The 23,142-nt window shown below is 63.3% G+C and overlaps 1 protein-coding gene across 2 annotated transcripts in view; it reads right to left on the reverse strand.

Annotated features, from left to right (window-relative positions):
- Positions 1–9,306: 9,306 nt before the first annotated feature.
- Positions 9,307–23,142, reverse strand: part of ZFPM1 (zinc finger protein, FOG family member 1) — a 68,736-nt gene continuing 54,900 nt past the window's right edge. The window contains exons 5-10 of one of the 2 annotated variants that reach the window (XM_082606221.1): positions 17,460–17,562; positions 15,592–15,801; positions 12,002–12,235; positions 11,616–11,711; positions 11,388–11,534; positions 9,307–11,193 (exon numbers count right to left, since the gene is read on the reverse strand). In XM_082606221.1, the coding sequence (XP_082462347.1) occupies positions 9,401–11,193; positions 11,388–11,534; positions 11,616–11,711; positions 12,002–12,235; positions 15,592–15,801; positions 17,460–17,562 (2,583 nt within the window). In that variant the 3' untranslated portion in view covers positions 9,307–9,400. Of the gene's footprint in view, positions 11,260–11,387; positions 11,535–11,615; positions 11,712–12,001; positions 12,236–15,591; positions 15,802–17,459; positions 17,563–23,142 lie in introns of both variants that reach the window. The other variant, XM_082606220.1, reaches the window with a different exon arrangement.

The raw sequence follows: 23,142 nt of genomic DNA on the forward strand, positions 1-23,142 counted from the left end.
AAGCACCAGGCCCCTCTGTATCCCACGTCCTGACAGGCGTCTGGCAGTTTCTCAAATGCCCATCAGCACCTCAAGGCTCCCACGAGTCAGCGCCTCGGCCTTTAGACGTCTGGTCTTCTCTCTCCCGAGCGATTCACAGCCGCTTACACGGGGCTCCTTTGCTCTGAGGGGGGGCTGGACAGTCTGCCACCAACGGGCCCTCTACAGACGCCGCTGCTGGGCACGATGGCGCCAGTGGCCCTTTGTGCGAGGGCACTTCTCCTGCTCCCGGAGAGGTGTCGTGGCAGAGGTGGTGGCAGCATGCGGTTTCTACACGGGTGTCCCCCTCCCCAGGCCATGGTCTCTTGTCTGGAGTGGGAAGGGCGCCCAGAGAGGCGGTGAGGCTGCTCTGAAGCTCTGGGGACTGCGGCTTGCAGGTGTGCAGTCAGCATCTGTGGGGGACACACACACACACACACACACACACACACGTGCTCAGGAAGAAAGGCACAGGTATGACGGGGCCACTGCTCAGAGACCCTCGCAGCACGCAGACCCTTGCGGGGAGTTTCGGGTCCCATCGGGCTGCTGTGCCCCAGGTGTCCCCCCTTCACCTCAGTATCCTGCTGTGAGCTTTTTGCTTTTTAAATTGGGGTGATTTATACACAGTAAACGCAGTTTCACCTCTACACGTTTTTAAACTCGGATACCTCGCTGTCATTTTTGATTTTGACATTTGTCTTTTAGAAAGTTTAAGAACAGAAAGAGATGGGTTTCCTACATTTCCGTGAGCTCCTCTCACCCTGGGGACGTGGGTCCCACTGGTTTTGTGTCCCTGCAGCCTCAAGACCTCCCTTCAGCTTGGGGGTGAATCGCTTTCCACTTTCGAGTATCTTAAATGACAATTCCACTGCTGTTCTGGAAGCATCGTCTCACTGTGTATAGAACTCTGGGTTGATGGTGTTATTTTTTTCTTCACTTTAAAAACATCTTGCTGATGGAACTAGAGTCTGTCATACAGGGTGAAGTAAGTCAGAAAGAGAAAAACAAATACCGTATGCTAACGCATATATATGGAATCTAAAAAAAAAAAGGTTCTGAAGAACCTAGGGGCAGGACAGGAATAAAGACACAGATGTAGAGAATGGATTTCAGGACACGGGGAGAGGGAAGGGGAAGCTGGGACAAGGTGAGAGAGTGGCATTGACGTATATACACTACCAAATGTAAAACCGAGAGCTAGTGGGAAGCAGCCGCATAGCACAGGGAGATCAGCTCGGTGCTTTGTGACCACCTAGAGGGGTGGACAGGGAGGGTGGGAGGGAGACGTAAGAGGGAGGAGATATGGGAACATATGTGTATGTATAGCCGATTCACTTTGTTATAAGGCAGAAACTAACACACCATTGTAAAGCAATTATACTCGAATCAAGATGTTAAACAAAAAACACCAAAACATCTTGTTGTCTCTGGAAGAGAAATTAGCTGTCGTCCTCATCATTTGCCCTGTATTTTAGAGTCTGCTTTCTCTGGGTGGGTGCGTTTCACCCGTGCACGGTTTTGTAAGATCCCCATCACCATTTGAGTCATGCAGCCTCCAAAGACCAACAGTTTTCATGTCACAGCCTAAAGAAATTCTCATTTGTTAAAATCACCACCAATCTCATCAGAAAAGTCTTTAAATATTGAGAAGCTGTCAAGCCAGCAGTGATGGGCACAAGCGTCCCAGATTCTAGTCTTAACTTCAAAGCTCAAGTTTTTTTTTTTAAGAAGATGTTGGGGGTAGGAGTTTATTAATTAATTAATTTATTTTTGCTGTGTTGGGTCTTTGTTTCTGTGCGAGGGCTTTCTCTAGTTGTGGCAAGCGGTGGCCACTCCTCATCGTGGTGCACGGGCCTCTCACTATCGCGGCCTCTCTTGTTGCGGAGCACAGGCTCCAGACGCGCAGGCTCAGTAGTTGTGGCGCACGGGCTTAGTTGCTCTGCAGCATGTGGGATCTTCCCAGACCAGGGCTTGAACCCGTGTTCCCTGCATTAGCAGGCAGATTCTCAACCACTGCGCCACCAGGGAAGCCCCAAAGCTCCAGTTTTAACACTGACAAAAAAATTCTGTCACTGGTTTCCCCTACAGGACAGGCTAATTGATCCGTTTTTAGGACTCACGTGCTCAGTGCCCTGTGTTTCTGTCATCATCTTGCAAACCAGCCGATGTTGTTCCCTGGAACCTTTGGGGGTTCACCTGGAGGCTCCGTCTGTCCTCCGGGGCTTTCTTCAGGGCCACCGTCCCGCTGTTCCCCGGTCATCACACAGAATGTTAAGGGGACTGTGCTCAACGGGTGAAATTTAATAGATTTGATGCTTTTTACTGCCCCGCCAAGGACATTCTTCATTTAAACTGGTTTCTGTCGCTTTCCTGTGAGACGGGGGCGGGAGGACCGGGGTGCCCATTGCCGGATCTGCCGGATCTGCTGCCTCGGTCAGCGCTAAGGTCCATTTGTCACACGCCTTGGCTTTTGTGCCACTCACACAACTTCGGTCAAAGGAGGGCCTTGCTGGCCCTCTGGAAAGGCTGGGGGCACCCCTGGATTCCCTGGCGCACACTCAGAGCTGCTGGTGTAAAAGCACAGGAGGTGTGTGCGTGTCCTTGCTCCTTCCCAGTTGCCCTCTGCTGGGTGGCTGGAGTGTCATGGAAGGCGAGCCCAAGCTGCTGTCTGCAGGGCCCTGGGACCGAGCTCTGCCCACAGCAGGTTAGAGACGTGGCTCAGGGAACCCCCGGGGGAGAGGCCTGAGTCTGGGCGCGTCCAGGTCCAGACCCGGCACACCAGCTGCGGCTGGTGGATCCTTCTCAGAATCCAGGGGGCCTGCCCCTCCGCCTGCCCGGGCCAGTCTGCCCTGCCCGCTGGCCTTGCTCCCTGTGCGTGCCTGTCCCTCTGGGATGGCCTCCCCATCTCAAGGTCATCAGGTCAGCACCTGGAGGGAAACACACACGGGTTGCGGGAATTAAGACAGGGACAGCTTTGGGGCCGTCACTCTGCCGTCACGCCGTCCGAGCACATACGTGGCACCCGAACGTGAACCCACCGTTACGTGTGCATCTGCGTGTGAGTCGCACGTGCCCTCGGCGTCATTGCTGAGATTTCTCTGTGCTAACTCACGGGGCCAGCCCTGTCACCTGGAGTGCTGAGACGTGATTTCCATGGAGCTCAGAGTGGCCTCGGTTTCGAGCAGGACCTAATAAGGTGGCGGGTCCAGCTTTGACTACCCCTCTGCGTGATAAAGGGCATTCGTGTCAGCTGCTGGGGGCCTGCAGGAACTCCGCGATCTTCTCATCTCATTAAGTGTCATAGACCAGCCTGTAAGGGATGTCCCTGCAGAGGCCCTGGGCGGCGTGAAGGTGACATCCAGGGAACCCAGAGAACCGGCCAGAGTGGTGTGTCCTGGCCACGCCCGAGGGGCTCCTGTAAAGGTGCTCCGTCCACGAGATCACAGCTCGCCCACCGCAGACGAGAGGCTGGGAGCATGTGCATGAGTGTCGAGCGCCGTTCGTGTGGCTAGAAGCTCTGCCCCCACCCGGCGTCGAGTCACAGCCTCAGAAAACACCTGGCTGTGGACAGGGGGCGGGAGAGAGCTGTGCTCTCCCTCTCTGCCCTCCGCCTCCCCGCCCCACACTGCGTTTTCCGCCTGGCCCTGGTGGGGCGGGGCGTGGCCACGCACGGCCCAGGCGAAGGCCGGGAGGCGTGAGGAGCAGGCTTCGTTTCTCAGCGTCCGCGGAGAGACTGGCGATGTCGGCTGCGTTTCTTGCCGTGGGCCTGATCAGAGGGCTGTTAACGACCGAATTCTAAGAGTTGCACCTGGGAGTCAAGAAGCGGCTGCTGGGGATCCTCTGGATTCGGGGTCCGCTGGGGCCTCTTCACATTGTGGATGGAATCAAGCCATCGGGGCTGCCACGTTCAGAGACGTTACAGACCCACCAGCCCGGGGGGGTGGGGAGACGGGCCTCATGCAGCGTACCCCGCCCCCGACTTTCTTGCGTCCAAGTGGCGACCCCCGTGGCAGAGGTGGCTGGGCGCCCGCGTGTGCAGGGGCAGGGCCTCTCCCCGACCGAGCCTGAGGGGCCGGGGCCGTGGACGTCGTCTCCTTGTCCTTCGAGCCCTGTCGTGGCGTCGAGATCCTCCCTGGCAGCAGCCTTTGCTTTGATTCCCACTGAGTTAGTGGCGTGGGTCCCGGGGTGGCCCCTCCTGGGTGGGGGGTCAGGTCACATGTGTGTCCCTCAAGAATTTGGTCCTCAGACTCCGGGGGTCTTTTATTTTATTTATTTATTTATTTATTTATTTTTATTTTTATTTTTTTTCCGGACGCGGGCCTCTCACTGTTGTGGCCTCTCCCGTTGCGGAGCACAGGCTCCGGATGCGCAGGCTCAGCGGCCATGGCTCACGGGCCCAGCCGCTCCGCGGCATATGGGATCCTCCCAGACCGGGGCACGAACCCGTATCCCCTGCATCGGCAGGCGGACTCTCAACCACTGCGCCACCAGGGAGACCCCGGGGGTCTTTTAAAGTCTATGCATTTTGGGGTCCTTGGAAATACTGGCTAGCGGCCCCGTCTCGGAGGCGGTGAGTAGTAACTCAGAGCTGACGTTAGACTCGTGACACACAGTCGGCCCTTATCCTCTCCTGCCGTGCAAAGTCCTATACTACTGTGAATCTCCAGACACGTCTCGTCTGAATCTCAAGCTTCTGTTTTGAATTCTCTGTTGTCGCCCACTGATGCGACCTCACAAAGTGTCATGTGGACGTCCCGGTGGCCGCTTCCCTCTGCAGGTGCCCTGGTCGGCTTCCCTGGGACGGGGCGGCCGCCGCAGCACAGCGGTGGCAGGATTCCAGCCCCCAGCGCCCAGCCCTTGAGCACAGCTCCTGGGCTACCTGTGCAGGGCGTTTGTACGTAGGGAGGGGCTTGCTCACCCCCTGGGCGTGTTAGGTGCACAGGGAGCCGGTGCTCAGGCTGGTTCCATCAGGGCATTAGTTCTCGTGCTGCCATGCTCCGGGGTGGGGGTGGGGATCAGGGGCGAGCATGACGGTGGCAGCCGTGTGGCAGCAAAGGAGCCTCGGGCCTGGGCCTGCTCCCGGAGCGAGGGTGCCCCATCACACTGGTCAGGACTCGGGGCTGCGCCGCCCGCAAGCACAGCGTCAGGGACGGGGTCCCCTCTCCTTTCCTGGGGTGCTGCCTGGCACTTCTCCCCGGGACGGCGGCTGGGGGCGGTTCCCACCCGCGAGCCCCTAGTTAAGTAACGCGGCCGGACCCCTCGGAGTCCCAGCCCGCTCTCCCAGCCGCGTGCCCTTCGGACTCTGCACAGGGGACCTTCCGCAGTCTGGGCATGGCTGCCGCCCCCGGTGGCTCTGCTTAGCAGCGCGGCCTGGACTTAGCGGGACCGGGGCTTCCGAGGCTCATCTGATGATGAAGGAAGGCAGAATGGTATTGGGACGGGGGTGGGTCGGAACGTGCAGTTCTGAAGGGCTGAGGTCTGGGCCCAGCCCCCTCCTCGCTGCATCCTGCCTCAGCTGACAGAGGCCCCTCGGCAGGGCCGTCCTGCGCCTGTTGGGCTGACCAGAAACGCATGAACAGTGTCTGAGCACCTGCCCTGCAGGTATTTCTCAAACTGGCCAGAGAAGAATCTGCTGGGAGCTGATCAAGGCCGATTCCCAGGCCCTGGCCTGTTCAGCCCGCCCGGGGCCCCTGGAATGTGTATTCTCCACTGGGGTTCGGGTGATGCGACGTGGCTGCCCCGGAGAAGAGTGCTCTCGGGAACGGGGACCAACTGTGTCCCAGAGAACCGCTCTCCTAAGTCGTCCCCCGCGGCTGTCCCCACACGGAGGCGCCGAAGCCGGCCTTGGCCGTGCGGTGGGGGGCCTGGGCTCAGCTGCTCCGAGCTGCTACCCGTGAGAGGCAGGCGAGGGCAGGTCTGCGAGCAAGGCTGGGCCGGAGCCTCGGAAGGGAGGCGGCCACGGCAGCCGTGTGCGTGCTCAGCGGTGGTGTTCCCAGCACCGGCTCGATTGATGGCCGGCCGCGCCCCCTCCCAGAGCCCACCTCCTCCTGTGAGGACGGCGATGGGGGAGGAGGGTAGAGGCTGTACCTCCAGGGCTGCTGCACGGGCAGCTGTATGACCCGCCTGATGCCTGCCGGGACTCTGCCTGGGCACCCCCGCCTTCTCCCGTGCGCCCCCGCACCCAGGGCCCGGCCCTCGGGCTCCTCCCTTGCTCGCCGGTCATCTCTGTTGTGCCTTTGGTGGAGACCACGCGGCTCCAGACTCTGCAGGTCCTTGGGCTGCACGCTGCCCTCCTCCACGTTCTCCCTGTTCCCTTTGCATCTGGGACCTGCCTCCGCCTCCCACCCTTCCTTCTGGGTCCTCAGGAGACAGAGGGCGGGTGCCCTGGCCGGCCGAGAGCTCTTGGCACCTGGCCTGCTGGCCCACGTAAACGAGTCACTGCTGACCCCTGGTGCCAGGAACTTCCACCTGCAGTGATTCCTAGTGCCAGGGTTTCCCCAGGGGTGGACGGGCAGCACAGGGCCCAGGGTGCACGGGGCTGCGGAGACCTGGATGAGGTTTGCACACAGGACTCGGCGGGGGGGCGACCCAATTAGGAGGAGATGGGCTTGGACAGTGGCCTTGAACGTGGACCGAGTGCTGTGCATGCTGTGTGTACAGTGTCACCTGATCAGAGCTGGCTTGGGAAGGTGCAGTTGGCACAGTGTTGGGGGATGGCCGAAGGCAGGAGCCCAGCAGAGAATGGGATGGAGAAGGGAACCCAGGAGGTGGGCAGGCGGGGCTGGCTTTGCAGAGGGCTGTGACGACTGGGGCGTGGTGGGGGGCTGGACTGACCACGTGCCCCTCCCCGGGGCCGGGCCGTGGGCCAGGTGCCCTGGAGCCGTGGTCAAGGCCGGCGAGACCCGTGGGGCAGGGAGAAGGGGGTAAGAAAATCAAACCAGGTGACCCCGAGAGTGACCACTATGATGGGGAAATGAGCGGGGTGTTAGGACGGAGGGTCAGGGAAGGTCTCTAAACTGCGTGACAAGGGCAGCCCCTTGCAGGGAGCAGGTGGTGCCGGAGACGCTGGAGCAGCATGAACGGGCCATGAGGCGACGACCAGGGTCTGGTGGCCACCTCTGTGCAGCAAGAGCTGCTGAAGGCCTGAAGCAGGGTGTGACACCATCTGGTCTCCCGACCACCCGACCCGGCAGTGAAGAGTCGTGTTGGCGGGGGACCCTGCAGTCCATCGGGGGCGGCCATCCCCCGAGGCAGTGAGACGTGCTGAGAGGTTTGGAATCGACAGCTGAGAGAGAAGTGAGGCAAACTTGTGGACCTGGGGGCCAGGATGGGCAGAGGCGGGTTTCGCGGAGTCACAGCTGCTGTGACACTGAGGTGTGAGGAGGTGAGGGTGCTGCCGTCACCAGCTCTGGGGGCAGAGGGTTGATGGCCACGTCTGCGCAGGTGTGGGGAGAAGACGCAGCAGGGAGAGCTCAGTCTTGGACGTGTCAGGGCCCTTGAGGGACATGTAGTGGGTGCACTAGTCTGGGCAGGGGGCATGGCTGGCCTAGAGAGACATAGGGGCCCGGGAACCCACGTGCCCGCCCAGGACCGTACGTGGAGTGAGCTTCGGGGATGGGGGCGGGGGGCTGGTCTGGGAGCATCAGGGCTCCCAGAGGTGGGAAGGAGGCTGAGCGCTGTCCCTAGGCTGCAGCTGGGATGGTGGTGGCAGGTTCTTGGGGAGAACATGGGGTGGCATGAGAAGGAGGCAGCGTGTGGGAAACGGGGGTCCGAGGAGGGGGAAGGTGGGCTCCGGGCTGTGGGTGGAGAGCCTAGCACTGGGGACCTTGAGTGGGGCAAGGGCCACAGGGTGCTGGCCATTCACCTGGGTGCGGGGGAGAGCAGGGGGCATGTGACCCAGGACCCAGCTGCAGGGCCCAGGACCTCCCTGGTACAAGGCTTGGCCTGGCCAGCAGTTCAGACCTGGGGTGGTGGTCAGGGGTCGGGTGGGCGTGGACACTGAGGCCCTTTTCTGTGTGGCGCTATCCTCCACTCACGTGGTGCAGGGGTGGGGGTGAGCACAGGTGCTTCCCCTGCCTCCCCCATCCTTTCCCTTCGAGCATCTGTGCCCATCAGCACACAGGGACGTTCCCCCTGCCTGAGGGTTAATGACTTCTGCTGCCCATTTGGTGGTGCGACTCAGAGGCGGAGCCTCAGACTCCCCGGGGCGCAATAATGAGCAGAGTTGAGGGGTCTGGGAGCCTCCCTGCCCCAGTCCAGGAGGGCAGAGCCAGGAAGGTCTTCACAAGGCGGGGCATTTACCAGGAAAGCAGCTTGGCTCCCGGGGCCCCCGACTGTCCAGCAGCCCCGGTCACACCCTGGTACTCAGGGCCAGCTGGAGGCAAGTGGGAGGGGGCCGTGTCCCATGGACCTGTGGGCGAGGTGTGGGGACTGTTCTTGTCCGAACACAAGCTCCTTAGCCTGTCACCCCCGAGGGCTGGGCGGGAGGAAACCTGCCTCGAGTGAGCAGGAGTGAGTCTGGGTGGGTGGCACGAAGCACATCTGATGTTTGGAGGCAGAGAAAGGTGAGAGGTCAGGTTTCACTTTCATCGGCAGTAGGTGGCCAGGTATATTGGAAAAGACATTCTGTACTGCAAACAGGGACACCAGGCTTGAGGGTGCCCACAGCCCCCAGCTGCCAAGTGCCAAGACCACAGTTGGACTCCTCTTGCTTGCGTTTGGCCCAGGTCACGGTCAGCAGCAGCAGGGCAGACTGGGGGTGGTGTGGCCCCAGCCTCGTGCCCGCCGCAGCCCCCGGGTCCCAGGGGTCGCTCGCTGTGGGCCCCAGTGCCTGTCAGCGGCTCACTCTCCCTTCTCCCCCATCAGCCTCGGCAACTGCAGCGCTTCATCCTCCCCAACATGCTCCCCTCCCTGGATTCCTTGGTGCTCTGTGACTGGACAGGTGCCATCCCGGCCTCAGGAGAGAGCAGGTGCAAGAGCTGTCCGCTGGCCAGGATTAAGCTCTTCCCTTTGGTGTCTAGTGGCCAAACCAGAGCTTGTGGCTGGATCCTGGAGAGCAGCAGCAGTGGACCTAGAAGGGCAGTGCCTGCTCTCCCCGTGCCCCAAGGGGGCCTAGAGCAGTGCCATCAGCCCCGGGTGCGGGGCGAGACTCCGGCCTGCAGTGTCCTGCGTGTACTTACGGGTGGTGCTGGCCCTGCCTGCGCCCTCCCCGCAGGGGCCCCCTGCTCAGAGAACTAGACTGCTCCACCACTGTGCTCAGCAAACTGAACTTCTTTATTAAGTGCCAAGGTCCAGGCGGGCGCTGCCCCCTGCAGCCTCTCTGACGAGGCCTGTGCCTGGAGCGTCCCGGGTCCCCCTGCAGGGCAGCAGCGCCGGGCGCTCACTTCACGTGCTCGGCCGCATGCGAGGAGCAGTAATACTTCTTGTGGGCGATGAAGGTGGACAGGCTGCTGAACCTGATGTTGCACAGGCGACAGTACCTGTGGTTGCCGTTGGGCACGGAAGCCGCCGTCCCCTGGCTGGGGATCTGTACGCCCTTGTCCGAGTGGGAGGGGGGTGCCGGCACGGCCTCGGGGGACGTGGCCGCGGGCGGGCCGGGCCGGGGGCTGCCGGCGGGCGGCTCCCAAGGGTCCTGGCCGTTGAGGCCATCGCGGGGGGCGGCGGGCGAGGGCGTCCGGGCCTCGGCGCCAGGGCCGGAGCCGGAGCCGGCCGGGGGCTTGCCCAGCAGCAGGCCGTGCGCCAGGCGGAAGTGCTCGATGAGGTCGCCGCGCACCACGCCGTTCGGGGGGCAGTAGGGGCAGACGACGGCGGGCGGGTCCTCGGGGGTGGCGCGCAGGCGGCGCGGGGCGGAGGGGCACGAGAACTTCTTGTGCGCCAAGTACGCCTCGAGGCTGTGGAAGCTCACGCGGCAGGCTGTGCACTCGTGGTAGTCGGCCAGGGCCGGTAGGCCGGGCGCAGGGCCAGGGGCGGCGGCGGGAGCCTGGCGCCGCGGCTTTTTGCTCAGGTCGATGGGGCCTTCCGCCGGTTCTGGGCCGCTTCCACCTCCGCCTCCATTTCCGCTTCCGGGCCGCGGCGCCGGAGACGCAGGCGGCGTGGGGGCGTGGCCTGCCGCGACGGGCTGGGCGGGTCCGACCGGGGACGGGGCGGGTGCGACCGGGGGCGGGGCGGGTCCGGCCACGTGCAGCTCGTAGAGCTTGCGGCGCCTGCGCGTGCGCACGGGCGGCGCAGCGGGCGCGGGGGTCCCGGCGGTGCCGGCGGGCGCGGGCCGGCGCGGCGGCGGGTCGTGGCGAGAGGCGCAGTAGTACCGCTTGTGCACCGTATAGGTCTCGTGGCGGCTGAAGCGGATGTTGCAGGCCTCGCACAGTGTCCGGCGGGGGTCGTCGTCCTCGTCTGCCCCGCTGCCCGGGCTCGGGCTGCCTTCGCTGCCCCGGCCGCCCGCCTCGGTCTCGGCTTCCGCCTCGGGCGTAGCCGCGCCCCCTGCCTCGTCCTCGCGCGCCCCGGGGCCCGGCAACGAGCGCTGCTCGTCGGCCTCGGCGGGCGGCGGGGCGGGGGGCGCGCGCGGCGGGGCGGGGGCCGCCTTGGGCCGGCGGGCAGGGGGCGTGTCGTCGGGCGGGCGGCGGCCGGAGCAGTAGAGGCGCTTGTGTACATAGAAGTTGTTGACGTTGTTGAAGGTGATGTCGCAGTCGAAGCACGTGGCGCCCTTGGGGGCCCCCGTGAAGAGGCCAGCCGGCGCGCCCACCCCCGCGCCCGCCTGCAGCCGGCTGTGCACCAGCTCGGACATCTTGGCCAGGATCTCGGAGGCCGGCGGCGCCGTGGGCAGCTGCGGCAGGAAGAGCGCGCCGGGCCCTGGGCTGGAGCCGGGCGTGGGGCTGGACAGCTCCGCCTTCACGCGCACGGGGCTGGGGCCCGCGCTGGGTGGTGACGGCGTCCGCGACAGGGCCCGGGGCCCTGGCTCCGCCTCGGGCTCCTCCGCCGCCTCCACCTTGATGCTCCTGGGGGTCGCTGGGGGTTCGCCGCCGCCCCCGTTCTGGGGGCCCGTTATGGTCTCTCCGTTGGTGGCCTCTGCCAGGGCCTTCCTGTCCAGTCCCGGTGATGGGGTGGGCACCAGGCCCAGGTCTGCAGAGGCCAGGGGGCCGTGCAGCGCCGTGTGCTGCTGGAAGGCGGTCAGACTGTCTGCGGGGAGACCCCAGGGGCCACACTTCAGGGCTGGAGCAGGATCTGCCTGGGCCAGACCTGAAGCTGGGGAGGGTGGGAAGGGAGACCTGGGCTGGGCGCAGAGGTGGTGGAGGGTCAAGGCCGAAACCGACACCCCCCCCCACCCCTCGTGGCCGAGCCTACTTCCCCCTTCCCCGTCCTCGGGGGCTCACCTGCAGGGAGCTTGGCAGTGGGGTGCCCAGCCCCTGATGAGTAGATCTCCACCTTAGAGCCCGGCTGGCAGACCATGTGGTTGGTCACTAGGTGGCTGTAGAGGATGTCCCTTGTGGTGGAGATGAAGCCGCAGCTGTGGCAGACACCTGCAGGTGGGCTGTGGTGTCAGAGCCCTGCCGGAGGCTGCGCCCCACAGACCCCGCCGCCCCCTTCCTGGCCCCGCTTACCCGTCAGCGTGTCTGTGTGCACCTTGAGGTGCCGCTCGCAGTTGGCCTTGGTGGTGAAGGCGGACAGGCAGATGAGACACACGAAGGGGCGCTCTCCTGGAACACGGGGCCCGGTAAGGGAGGCTGGCCGGCCAAGGACTACGGCACGGGCACGTGTGCAGGGCCCCTAAGCTCCGCCTCCTAGGACCCCGTCGGGGCCCAGCCCCCAGCCGACCACCCAGCCGGTCGCAGGCGGGGCGCGGCGTGGCCTGGGGCCCTGTGGGAGGCTGCTCGGCGTGGTGGGAGGACCACTCGGGAACGTCCACGGCAGTTGTGCAACCCCAGGATAACTGCAGTGAGCATGCATGGCTTGGGTGGGGAGACACGCTGTTGGGGGCGGGGCTCACCGCTGTGGCTGCGCATGTGGATCTCCAAGGAGCTGGCGCTGGGGCAGCTTTTGCGGCACTGGGGGAAGGGGCAGACCCGCTCGCTGGGGTGGGTCTCCTTGGGCTTCTCTTCGGGGGCGGCCACGGCGGGGGAGCTGGAGCCCTGGCGGCTGGCGCAGTAGTAGAGGAGGTGGGCTTGTAGGTTCCGCTCGCTGCGGTACCAGATGCCGCAGTCCTTGCAGGGAAAGACGTCTTCTGCGGGCGGGAGAGGCGGGTGCAGCCTGAGGGGTGCCCCGGCAGCAGCGCCGGCCGCCTAGCACCCGGGGCAGGCCGTGGGCCCTGTGCAACACGAGGGCTGTTCCCCGGCGTCCTCCACCTTGGGGGGGTGGAGTTTGTGACCTGGGCTGTCCCTCTTCACTGCTTTGCCTTCTCAGGTGTCCCTTGGTAACTCCGTGTCCCCTCTCTACAGATCTCCAGGATGCCATGGGGACTTGCGGATGGGGTGTGAGTGACCCCCAGGATGGCCCCTGGGCTGCGTCCCGACAGGGAGCCCCATAAGGAGACACTGTGGTCTCTTGGGGGTGCCCACGGAAGGAGCGAGGCTGGGGTCCGTGACCTGATTGTCTCTGTGACTTGGCGGGGGCGATGGGACTTGCGGGCTGGCGTGGAGCTGGGTGCCCGTGGAGGACAGGTGTGTGCGTGTGAGCGGGTGTGGGGGCGGCTGGGTGCCTGAGTCCCCAGGCACTGGGGCAGGAGGGCGAGAGGTGAGCGTGGCTCTGGGTGGGCAGGGGGCTGAGGCCAGGAGCTGCAGAGGATGAGGAGCCTCCCGGTGCACCGCCCTCCCCCCCCATACACCTGATGGCTCTTTGTGTTATTGGTTAGAACTTGCTGAATTCCCTACACTTAACCCAAGTGGGCTGCCTCTACCTTTGCGGTTTATGGGGGTTTGGATGGCGGGGGTGGATTTGCCAGCTGGTGAGGATTCTCTGGTGGGTGCTTCAGCAGCCCTCCGGTTCTCAGCAGAATGATAAGGAATGTTCTGTTGTTTCTGTCCCTGCTCCTTGGCCAGCCACCCCTTGGCTGAACCCAGGGCAGGGGGGAGACCTTGTTCTGGGTCTCGACCTTGACCTTCACATGGAATAGAGGGGCCTGGGACACCTTCTGGGGGTTGTAACTTGTGCAGGTTAGGACGTGTTTCTCAGCCCGTTGGTTGGCAGTTACTGAACAGGTGGTCTGCCTGTCCCCCCCCCCGGGGCCTGCCAGGTTTCCATCTTCTGCCTCTTTTAAGGAATTTAGCACCTGTCTGTCAGGTGAGCTGGGCCCTCCTCGTGCCCCTGTGCTTGCAGTGTTTCCGGCTCAAGTCTCCCTACTGTGTTGTTTATTTCTGATTTTCAAGTTCCCTTTTATTTGGGGGTCTCAAGGCAGCTCTGTTCTCTATCAGCTGAGGCCTTGAGCTGGGATCCGGGTCTGAGGGGCCAGCGGTGGGCTTCTGTTGGTATCTGCAGGGTCTGTGCCACTGCTTGCGGCAAAGGGGAGGGACTGGGAGCCTCGGAGGCCCGTGTGGGCCCCAGCCCCAGCCCTAAAACTTAGCAAGGATGGTCGTCGCCCCACCAAACCCAGGGCTGACCTCGGGCCAAGTCCTGGGTGGATGCAGCCCAGGTAACCTGCACAGACACCTCAAGACCGGCACTACCTTTACTGCTTCCACAGATGAGAAAACTGAGGCCCAGAGTGGTGGAGTCTCAAGAATTAAACCGGGTCTGATTGACTTTGGAGCTCGGGTTCTGAAAGCCCTTCTAGACCACCAGTAGGAGAGGCCCATGTGGGGTTGGTATAAATGATGTCTAGCCTACCATGCCCTCACAGACCAGTGTCAGAGCCAAGGGGAGGGAAACCGAGGCCCAGAGGGGCTGCTCCTGGGCGGGCTTGAGAGGAAACCCTCTAGCACCCGGGGCTCCCTGCAGCCCCCCGGGCACCAGATGCCATTCCCTGCCCTGGTGGGGTGGCCGTCCTGGCCTCTGAGAGACCCTTCCACCCAGCACCCTTCTTTCCTGAAACCTCAACGTTCAGACAAGACCCCTGTTTGCTCACCACCACCCTCTCAGCTCCCCTGCAGGACCCCCATTCTCCCTGGGGCAGTGGCCTTGCCCTGTCCCTCCATGCAGGCTCTGGGGACGGGCCACCCGCCTGTGCTTGTCCCCACCCCCTCTGGTGTCACCCTCCTCACTTGGCTGCCAGTGTTTGGGTCACGGTGACCTCCATGCTGCCTGCCCTTGGTCTCAACACAGCCGGGACACGGCGGACCATTGGCAGACGCCTCCCCTCGCCCCTGGCTCTAGTGTCTGCAGGTCCTGTCTCTCCCTGGGGCCTCATCCTGCCTGGAGCTCCCCCACTCTGACCGCACCCTGAGCCCCAGCACGTGTCCCCCAGTCGCCTCCTGGGCTCCACTTAGTGCCCAGTAGGCGTCTCGGGTCAGGCTGCTCAGAACGGGCCCTCCACGCTGACTGCGACGGGACAGACTGTCCACCCCGCGGCCATGCTGAAGCCCCGGTCTCACGCTGCCGCTCCCCCCTGCCAGCCCCCCGGCAGGCCCTGTTCACTCCAGTGCCCCTCTGGCCTCTGCCATGGTGCTTCCACCTGCTTAAAGCCGTCATCACGTTCGACCTGCTTAAGAAGGTCACTTTTCTCCCAATTTTACAACCCTACAGTCTCCCTCTAGCAGCCTAGCAATTTTAGAACTAAATGGGGTCGTACGCTTTGCTGCCTGAAAGCCCCCTGCCGCGGTCGTTTCTCTGAGGAGGAATCCCAGCCCTGGTCTGGGGCCACCCTCGGAGTCTGGCTCTGGCCACGGCGGCCGTCCGCTCAGCTGCTTCCCGGCGCGCGGGTCTCCTGAGCACCCCAGCCACTGCCCACGTCACCACTTGCCCTCCTTCGTGGATGTGCCTGCCCCCGCCCTTGGAGTGGTGGAGCCCTCAGGGCGGGCAGCTGTTCCCACCTCGGTGACCCCAGTGTCTTGACTGCTTGGTTCGGGGTGGACGTTGAACAGGGATTTGAGAAACGAGCGAATCTCATCGGTTCTCAGACCCTCCGCTGCTTGGGGGAGGAGTGAGTGACCGCCGTGGTCCCCCCGCTCCAGCTCTGCCCCAGGGGACACGGGCCACGTCCTTCACACCTGGGAGGTGGGGATGGTACCAGCGTCTAGTGGGTGAGGGCAGGGCTGCTGCTGGGCACCCCACGGTACATGTGTCCAAGACTCCACCCCTGCCCCGCGTGGCCTCTCCAGCTGGTGATCTAGAAGGGCCTTCAGGACCCCGTGGAGCGTGTGCCAGAGGCGCCGTGGTGAGAAGCCCGCTCTGCTGAAGAGCCTCCGGGAAGGCTGTGGGCCCGCCTCCCCGTCGGCATCTGGGAGCTCACCACGTGGCCCCCTGCACGCTGACTGCACCCTGGAGCCCCTCCTGGAACCCCACTGCCAGGCCCCCGTGCACGTCCCCGGGGCACACGCCCTCCTCTGCTCAGGTGGCAGCGGTGACCGGCCTTTGCAGATCCTGAGCTGGGCACTGCCTGCAGCTCGGAGCCTGGGGTGGGGGGCAGGCAGGCAGCGGGTTACTCACTGTTGACAACGGCAGTCGCAAGGATTGATGCCATGCCCGCCTGCTGGGGCAGGAGCTGGATGTCGGCGGCTGGGGAGGGGGCCAGGCCCTCGGGCTCCGCCGGCTCCTTCACAGGCTGGCCGGGGTCACCGTGGGGCTCGGCCGCGAGGAGCACGCTCAGCCGTCCGCCCGCGGCCACCGGCCTGGTGAGCCTGCACCAGAGGGCGCCATCTGCGGGGGGGGAGGGCGTCTGTGACGGGGCGCCGGCGGCCCCAGGCCACCACGGCCGCGCCTCTGCAAAGACCCCCCGCCCATCTTATCCTCCTGATGCCCTCCGCGCCGCCCCAGCTTAGGCACGGGGGTTTCGAAGCCAGTGTGGTGGCCGGACAAGGCCACACCCGGGTTCGCAGCTGTGGCCGGCTGGTCTCCGTGGCGCGCCTACCTCCTCAGGGCGACTAGGTGTTGCCTGCCCTTTGGGCCTCCCTGCCTGTGCCCGTCGGAGCGGGAGGGCCCTCTTCGGGGAGAGTGGAGCAGGGCTGGGAGGGCCCGGGAGCCGCTCACCCGCGCCCTTGAAAGGCCTCCTTGCGACTCAGCCAGTGCGGCTGTTGCCACGGTGGCCTGCGGGGGGCAGCCTTGGCCAACAGGACCTGGGCTGAGCTGCCTTCGGGACCAGGCCACCTGGCTAGCATCAGCACCGCAGGGCCCCTTGTCCTGCCTGGGCAGATGAACCCTGTTGACCAGGCGAGCAGGGGGCGCAGGCCAGGCACTGCTAACTGGGTCACGTCCCCGCCAGGTGTACGAACCCCCAGCTGGGCACCTGCTGCCAACCTGGGCCCTCCCGTGCTTTCCAGCTGCTCTCTGGGTCCTTAGAGCACCCAAAGCAGGGAGGGTGGGCCGGGGTCCTCTCCCCCTACAGAGGGGGAAACAGGCACACGGGTGCTGTGCTAGCCAGGTCCTTGGGGTCAACGGCAGGGCAGATGGAAGGCTCAGGTCCCCGGTCCTCGGGGTCAGTGGCAGGGCAGATGGAACGCTCAGGTCCCCGAATGCTGACCTCAGGACCTGCTCTGACCCCTGCTGTGCCCTGGAGGCCCCCAGGTGGGGAGGGGCTGGGGGAGGTGTTGGAGCAGCAGCCCAGCTTGCCCCTGCCCATCTCCAGTGGCCTTTGGCTCTGTCCTGAAACAAGGCTGCCCACAGGACATTTAGTCCAGTGTGCTCAGGAGGCGATGGTGAGGGTGACACCCCCAGAACATTCTACCCAAAGCGGAGCCCTCCCCTGCCCCCCAGAAGAAGGAGGTGGATTTCCTGTGGCCACGCTGCAGTGGATGGCTCTTGCTTGGCTGTAGAAGTTGTCACGTGTCTATCCCCACATCCTCCCCGGGACCTGAGCTGCCTCATCTGTAATGGGGGGGGTGGTCTCCCGCCCTCCCAGGGCCACTCCTGGAAGGTGCAGGGATGCAGGAGGGACGTGGGGCGTGGAGCTTTCCTCGGCTTCACAAAACAGAGGCCCCAGAAGGTGTGGGGACCTGTCCCAGGCCCCCCAGCTGGGTTTGGACATGGCCCTCCTGACCACTCCTGGAGGGAGCCAGGCCACACAGGGCCCTGGTCCAGCAGGCACCCCCAGGTGGGCCCGCTGGGCCCTGTCAGTCTCCGCTGCCCCTGTGGTCTCCCAGAGGCCCCGAGGGCAGTCCTGGCCTGCTGTCCCCAACCCCCGGGGCCAACACCTGTCCAGCCCTAGGCAAGCATTAACGGGGGCACTGGGCGTGTGGTGGCAGTGGTGGCCAGCGCCTCGGCCCGGCCCAAGGAGGCTGGTTCCCCTTTAAGGGCTGGCCCAGGGGGAGCCCTGACCCCCACCCTCCGGAAGGCAGTGAGGGAAGCGCCAGGATACCAACCCTTCCTGTAGATCTCCGAGTTGGCTTCGGCCTCGGTCAGGGCCCGGGGCAACGTCCTCAGCCAGCAGGCCTCGTCCTCCAGCAGCAGGGTCAGGGCCGGGCTCTGGGGGCAGGGAGGGGGGTCAGCAAGGACTCAGTCATGCCCTCGGACACAGCAGGAGAGAGGCTGGCCGGGGCGGCGGGGGGCTCCCTGTGAGGGATGCCTTAGAGTCTACCCCATGGGCGCCCTGTCCAGGCTGCGGGTCCTCGCCAAGCACTGTGCTGGCGACACGCATGCAGCAGGGAGCCAGTGCCTGCCATGGGTCTGGCGCTGGTTTCCCTTGGAAACTGAGGCCCAGAGAGGTGGAGCAACTTGCCTAAGGTCGCACAGCCAGTGAGTGGCAGGGCAGGGAGGCACACCGGACCCCCGTTCTTGCTGCCCCCTCCCTGCTGGGGCACTGGACCGGGCGCAGGCTCCTCCCACACAGGCCCCCAGAGACCTGCAGAGTGAGCTGTGGGACGGGCTGCACAGCACACAGGCCCACCTTTGTCCAGTCCATTCTGGGGCCCGTAGACGTCTCATCCCACCTGCCTGGGCCCGGCAGCCCCCTGAGGTCCTGGGCAGCAAGACGTCCCCCCACAGAGGCTGGCTCAGCACCTGGCCTCCCTGCAGCTCGCAGACCGTGGTCAGCCCCTCGCCCAGCCACGCTCTCTCCGGCGGCCCGGTCTGCGAGCCGGGCCTCTGCAGCGCCCAGAGCGGAGGAGCACTGTGAGCTCGCTTCTCACTCGGGGCTGCCAGCGGCCCCCTCCCCAGGCAGCACTGCAAACATACGTCCCCTGTCCCAACATGGCCTGGCTCTGGGAGGGGGCTGGCCCTTGCCACACGGAGGCGATGAGGTACAGACCCTGGCCCTGCCTGGCCGCAGAAAGTTAGGGTGATGACCACAGGCCGCAGCCCCAGGGCTGGATGGGTTCTGGACGGCTCCTCTCCTGCAGGGGGTCCCCAAGCTCCGCCACTGGGCACCGTGTGGAAAGGCACACAGCACATTCGTGTCTGAGTATTCTCTTTGTTTTATGCAACTAAAAGCTTGTTAGTCAAACTGTGTATCAGAACCTCTAACTGAAGGACCAGTGTCACTTGCTGTCACCTGGATGGGGGCACCTGGCCAGGAAGCTACTGTGATGGGATGGCTGGAGCGAGTGACACATGGGAGGTCCCCTGATGTGTTCTGGGCACCTCCCCACCTGGTCCAAGACCACGGCTTTACTGGGCTTTGCCTGCAGGGACCATGTGGGCTCCAGAGCTGGGCATCGGGTCCAGTCCAGACTCCCTGACTGTGCCCCATAGCCAGCACCATGCCCCCCCTCCCTGGGCCCAGCACCTCTGCAAATGGCAATGCCCCGAGACCGTGGGCTCCGTCCTTGTGCTGCCACCTGCTCTGGGGTGGGTCACATCCCTCTTTGGCTCAGTCTCCCCGGGGCGCTGGGAAGTGGAAGCCTGTGTGAAGCCCTCCTTTCAGACAGTGCCCGCCTGGCACGTGACAGGACAAACAGGACTCCCGCCACCCTTGCTTCTCCATTCCCTTGGGCCAGCAGGACACAGTGGGCAGAGGCTGTGCCTTTGGGCCTAGGAGGCTGATGTCCACTGGGGCGGCAGGCCAGCAACCGCCAGGTATCAACTGGGGGCGAGTGTCTCCACCAAGGAGCATGCTTTAATAGACGGCTGCAGACGTGGGGGTCCCCGTCACCCACAGCTGGGGACAGGCTGGGGGGCCAAAGCGGAACCGGGGGGGTGCTGGCACAGCAGCGATGGACCGGCGGCTCCCATGTCCCAGCTATCCTGACCTGAGCCAGCAGAGAGGCGGAGGCCAGGGTCTCCCTGAGTCTCTAATGAATATTAATGAGTGGAGGAGGGAGAAAAAAATTAATCTGCCTGATCCTCCGATGGGTGCTGCGGTAACGATATGAAATCTAATTATTCGTCCCAATATTTCTAAACCCTCAAACTGAGACTGACAGCCTCCCGGTCGGTTTAATGCTTATCACTCCCGGGAGCGGCGTGTTCGCGGCATGATAAAAGCGTCCGCGCACAGCTCTGCTGACGCTGCAGAAACCCTGAATTTTCCGCGTCCACCGGAGTGGAGGGGAGACGGCAGCGCTGTGTTCCCGGCTGTGTGCCTCCCGCTGGGAGCGGCCCCTCGCCTGGTGGCTGCCCTGGGCGGGCTGGGTGCCTGTGAGGGGCAGGGGACCTGGAGGGGGCTTGCATCCTGCGCCCGACTCGCAGGAAGGAGAGGGACCAGGAGATCCAGGCCGTACGACCACCAGGCCCTTCACCCTCGTTCCCTCAGCCCTTAACACTCTGGGGGGCCCTGGCCCCCACTTAAATGGGGCAGGCTGAGCCCACCATCACTGGCCTCCCTGCCTGCGCATGGACCCTAGGGGTGCAGGAGCCGGTGCCCCACGGCCCTGCCCAGTCTGGCCCTGTCCCCGTCCCTGCAGGGCGGCAACGTGCACTGTCCCGGGCAGCTGGACCCTGCCGTGTGCTAGGACTACAGCTCGCCCCCCTGCCCCATTATTTATTTTCTCCCCCGAACCCCCAATTCCAAGCAGCCCTGGAACAGAAGCCCTTTTCTCTGGTGGTTGAAGGCACCGGGCCGAGGTCTTGGCCCTGCCCGTGGGCAGCGGGGTGTGAGCCTAAAACGATCAGAGATGTGTGTGCTGCTGGCCACCTCCCCTCCACAGGCGCCCCAGGCTCACTGCTGGGTCTGGGTCCAGCTCGCCCCAGACAGGCCGGGTGGGGCGTCTGCGAGAAGCTCGGCCCCGCCTTAGCCCTGGGGGTCGTCCTGCCCCTCCCTCCTGACTCCAAGCCGCCCCACCCAGCCCCGGGACAGCGGGCGGCCACTTTAAATTCTCTGGGTGCATCTGAGAACCCTCCTTGTTCCCCCAACAAAGAGGTCAGTGTCTGGGTTCTGTGCCCGCTGATAACCATCAGAAACCCTATCTCTGCCGCATCCGCTGTGACAGCCGTATCTGAGGCTGTTCCCAAACTCGCCGAGCAGCACGTGAAGTAGCATCGAGGGGAGGTGGGGGCCTGCAGAAAGCCTCCCCAGGGCACTGCGGGCAGGTTCGCGGGAGGTCGGGGCTGGGGCGGGCCTGGGGTGGGCTCTGATCGGGGCCTGCACCCGTCTCTCTCTTTCAGCGTGTCCTGAGAAGCCCCCGCCTGCGTCCCACTCACCATCGCCGGAGGCAATGGCTTTCCGCCCTTGGCACCAGACGCTTCATGAGGTAAGAGGAGCACGACACGGGCGGCTCAAGGCATGGCCCCATCTGGCAAAGAAAGACCCATAATGCACCATGCCTGGGCTGAGCGTCTTCCCTTGGGAATCACTCCCTATCACAGCCAGAGGAAGAGGGGCCTCGCCAGGAGGGCACCGCAGCCCCATCACCCCCCGGCCCGGGATCGTCCTGCTGTGAGTTTGGCTCTGCCAGGCAATGACCGCTGAGAACAGCCTTTGGGGGGGCCCACCTGCGTGGGGTCAGCTGGGCCTGGATGGTCCCACGTCAGCCTCACAGGCAGGGGCTTGCTGCTCAGACCTGCTGCCCTGTGTGCCATCCAGGGGGTACCTCCCAGCTCTCAGTGATGTCATAGTGGCCTCGTGGCTAAAGTGGGTGAGCCCTGGGAGGACAACTGGACAGATGGATGGGCCGAGTGAGTGCGGGTCCACTTGTTCATCCATCCACCCATCCCTCGAACATCTATCCATTCACCATCTACCCATTTGTCCACCATCCGTTAATCCATCAACACATCCGCTGACTCACCTATCTATCCACCATCCACCCGTCCATCCACCATTCTTTATCCATGCACACATCCACTCACCCACCTGTCCATGCACCATCCAGCCATCCATCCACCTTCTGACCATCCATCTAGCATTCAACCTTCCATCTACCATCTACCTGTCTGTCCATCCATCTACCCAACTATCCACCTGCTACTCGGCCATCTACCACCCACCTGTCCATCTATCACCCATTTATCCATCCACACATCCATCCACCACCCACCCATCCATCCTCCTCCTACCATCCACACAGCAATCCACTCTCCATTTATCCATCCACATATCCACCCGTCTCTGCCCATCGTTCTGCCTTCCACCCATCAGTCCACCGTCTACCTGTCCACCCATCCGTCCTCCCATTCATCCACTCACCCACCCATCCATCCACTACCTGCTACTCGTCCATCTACCATCTGTGTCCATCCATCCATCCACCAACCTCCCGTCCATCCACCATTCATGTATCTACCTACCCATCCATCCACCAACACATCCACCCAACTATCCACGTGTCCATCCACCTTCTACCTGTCCATTCACCATTCCCCCTCCATCCACCTGACTATCTACCATCCACATGTCCATTCACTTGTCTATCCACCAACTGTCCATCCATCCACCATCAATTTATCCACTCACCCTCCCATCCACTGTCTACCTGTTTATCCACCTTCTACCCATCCATCCAACATCCACTCATCTGTCCACCATCTATCTGTCCATCCACCATCCATGTATCCATCCAATATCCACTCACCCACCAATCCATCCACCCTTCCAACCACCTTCTACCTGTCTATCCACCATGCATTTATCCATCCACACATCCACTCACCCATCTGTCCATCCATCCACCATCCATGTATCCATCCACTCGCCCACCCATCCACCTGTCCATCCACCACCCATTTTTCCATCCAACATCTACTCACCCCTCCAACAACCATCTACCCGTCATCCACCACACCTGTCCATCCACGTACACCCTTCCAACCACCCTCTACCTGTCCATCCACCGTCCATTATCCATTCAATATCCATGCACAACCATCCCCTGCAATCCACCTTCCACCCATCCATTTACCATCCATCCATCTACCCATCTATCCACCATTCACCCATCCTTCCACCTTCTAATTGTCCATCTACCATTCACCCATCCATCCATCTTCCACCCGTCCATCTACCATCTTCCTGTCCACACATCCATCTACCCGTCCATCCACATACCAACCTATCCATCCACTCGTCCATTCACCTCCATTTATCCATCCACACATCCATGCACCCACCCACCATCCACATTTATCCATCCACACACCCACCATCCATTCACCAATCCATCTACCCCTCCACATACAATCCATTTATCCATCTATACATCCACCCCCCATACATCCATCCTGAACATTTCTTCTGCATCTGAGTACAAGTTTTAGAACTGCTGTGCCTCCAAGCCCTGGGTTTCTGTGGTGGAACCACAGCTGGATCCTGGGGGACCTTGAGGTCCCACAGCAAGTTGGTGCCAGAACTAATTCTCGATTCCTGGCAGGCTCTGCGTGCTGTGTCCTTTCTGGGGTACCACCCCTGACGCCCAGTGTGTGCAGGGACTGTGAGGGGAGACTCCTTGCCTCCCCTCTGGCCTGCAAGCAGCCTGGGCCTGAGGAGACCAGTGGGAAAGGGTTGCCACACCCCAGCGTCACCCCTCTCCCACTTCCCTCTCCAAACAGCGGAAGACAAACTGCCTGGCGGGTGACAGGACGATCAGGGGCGGGAGGTACACGGGGGAGAGAACAGGGCCCATCAGCTGAGCTCGATAAGGGGCCTGCTGAAATGTTAGCGAAAATATTTAGACA

Source organism: Mesoplodon mirus (assembly GCF_964341445.2).
Source record: "Mesoplodon mirus genome assembly, chromosome: 19".
Classification (NCBI taxonomy): domain Eukaryota; kingdom Metazoa; phylum Chordata; class Mammalia; order Artiodactyla; family Ziphiidae; genus Mesoplodon; species Mesoplodon mirus.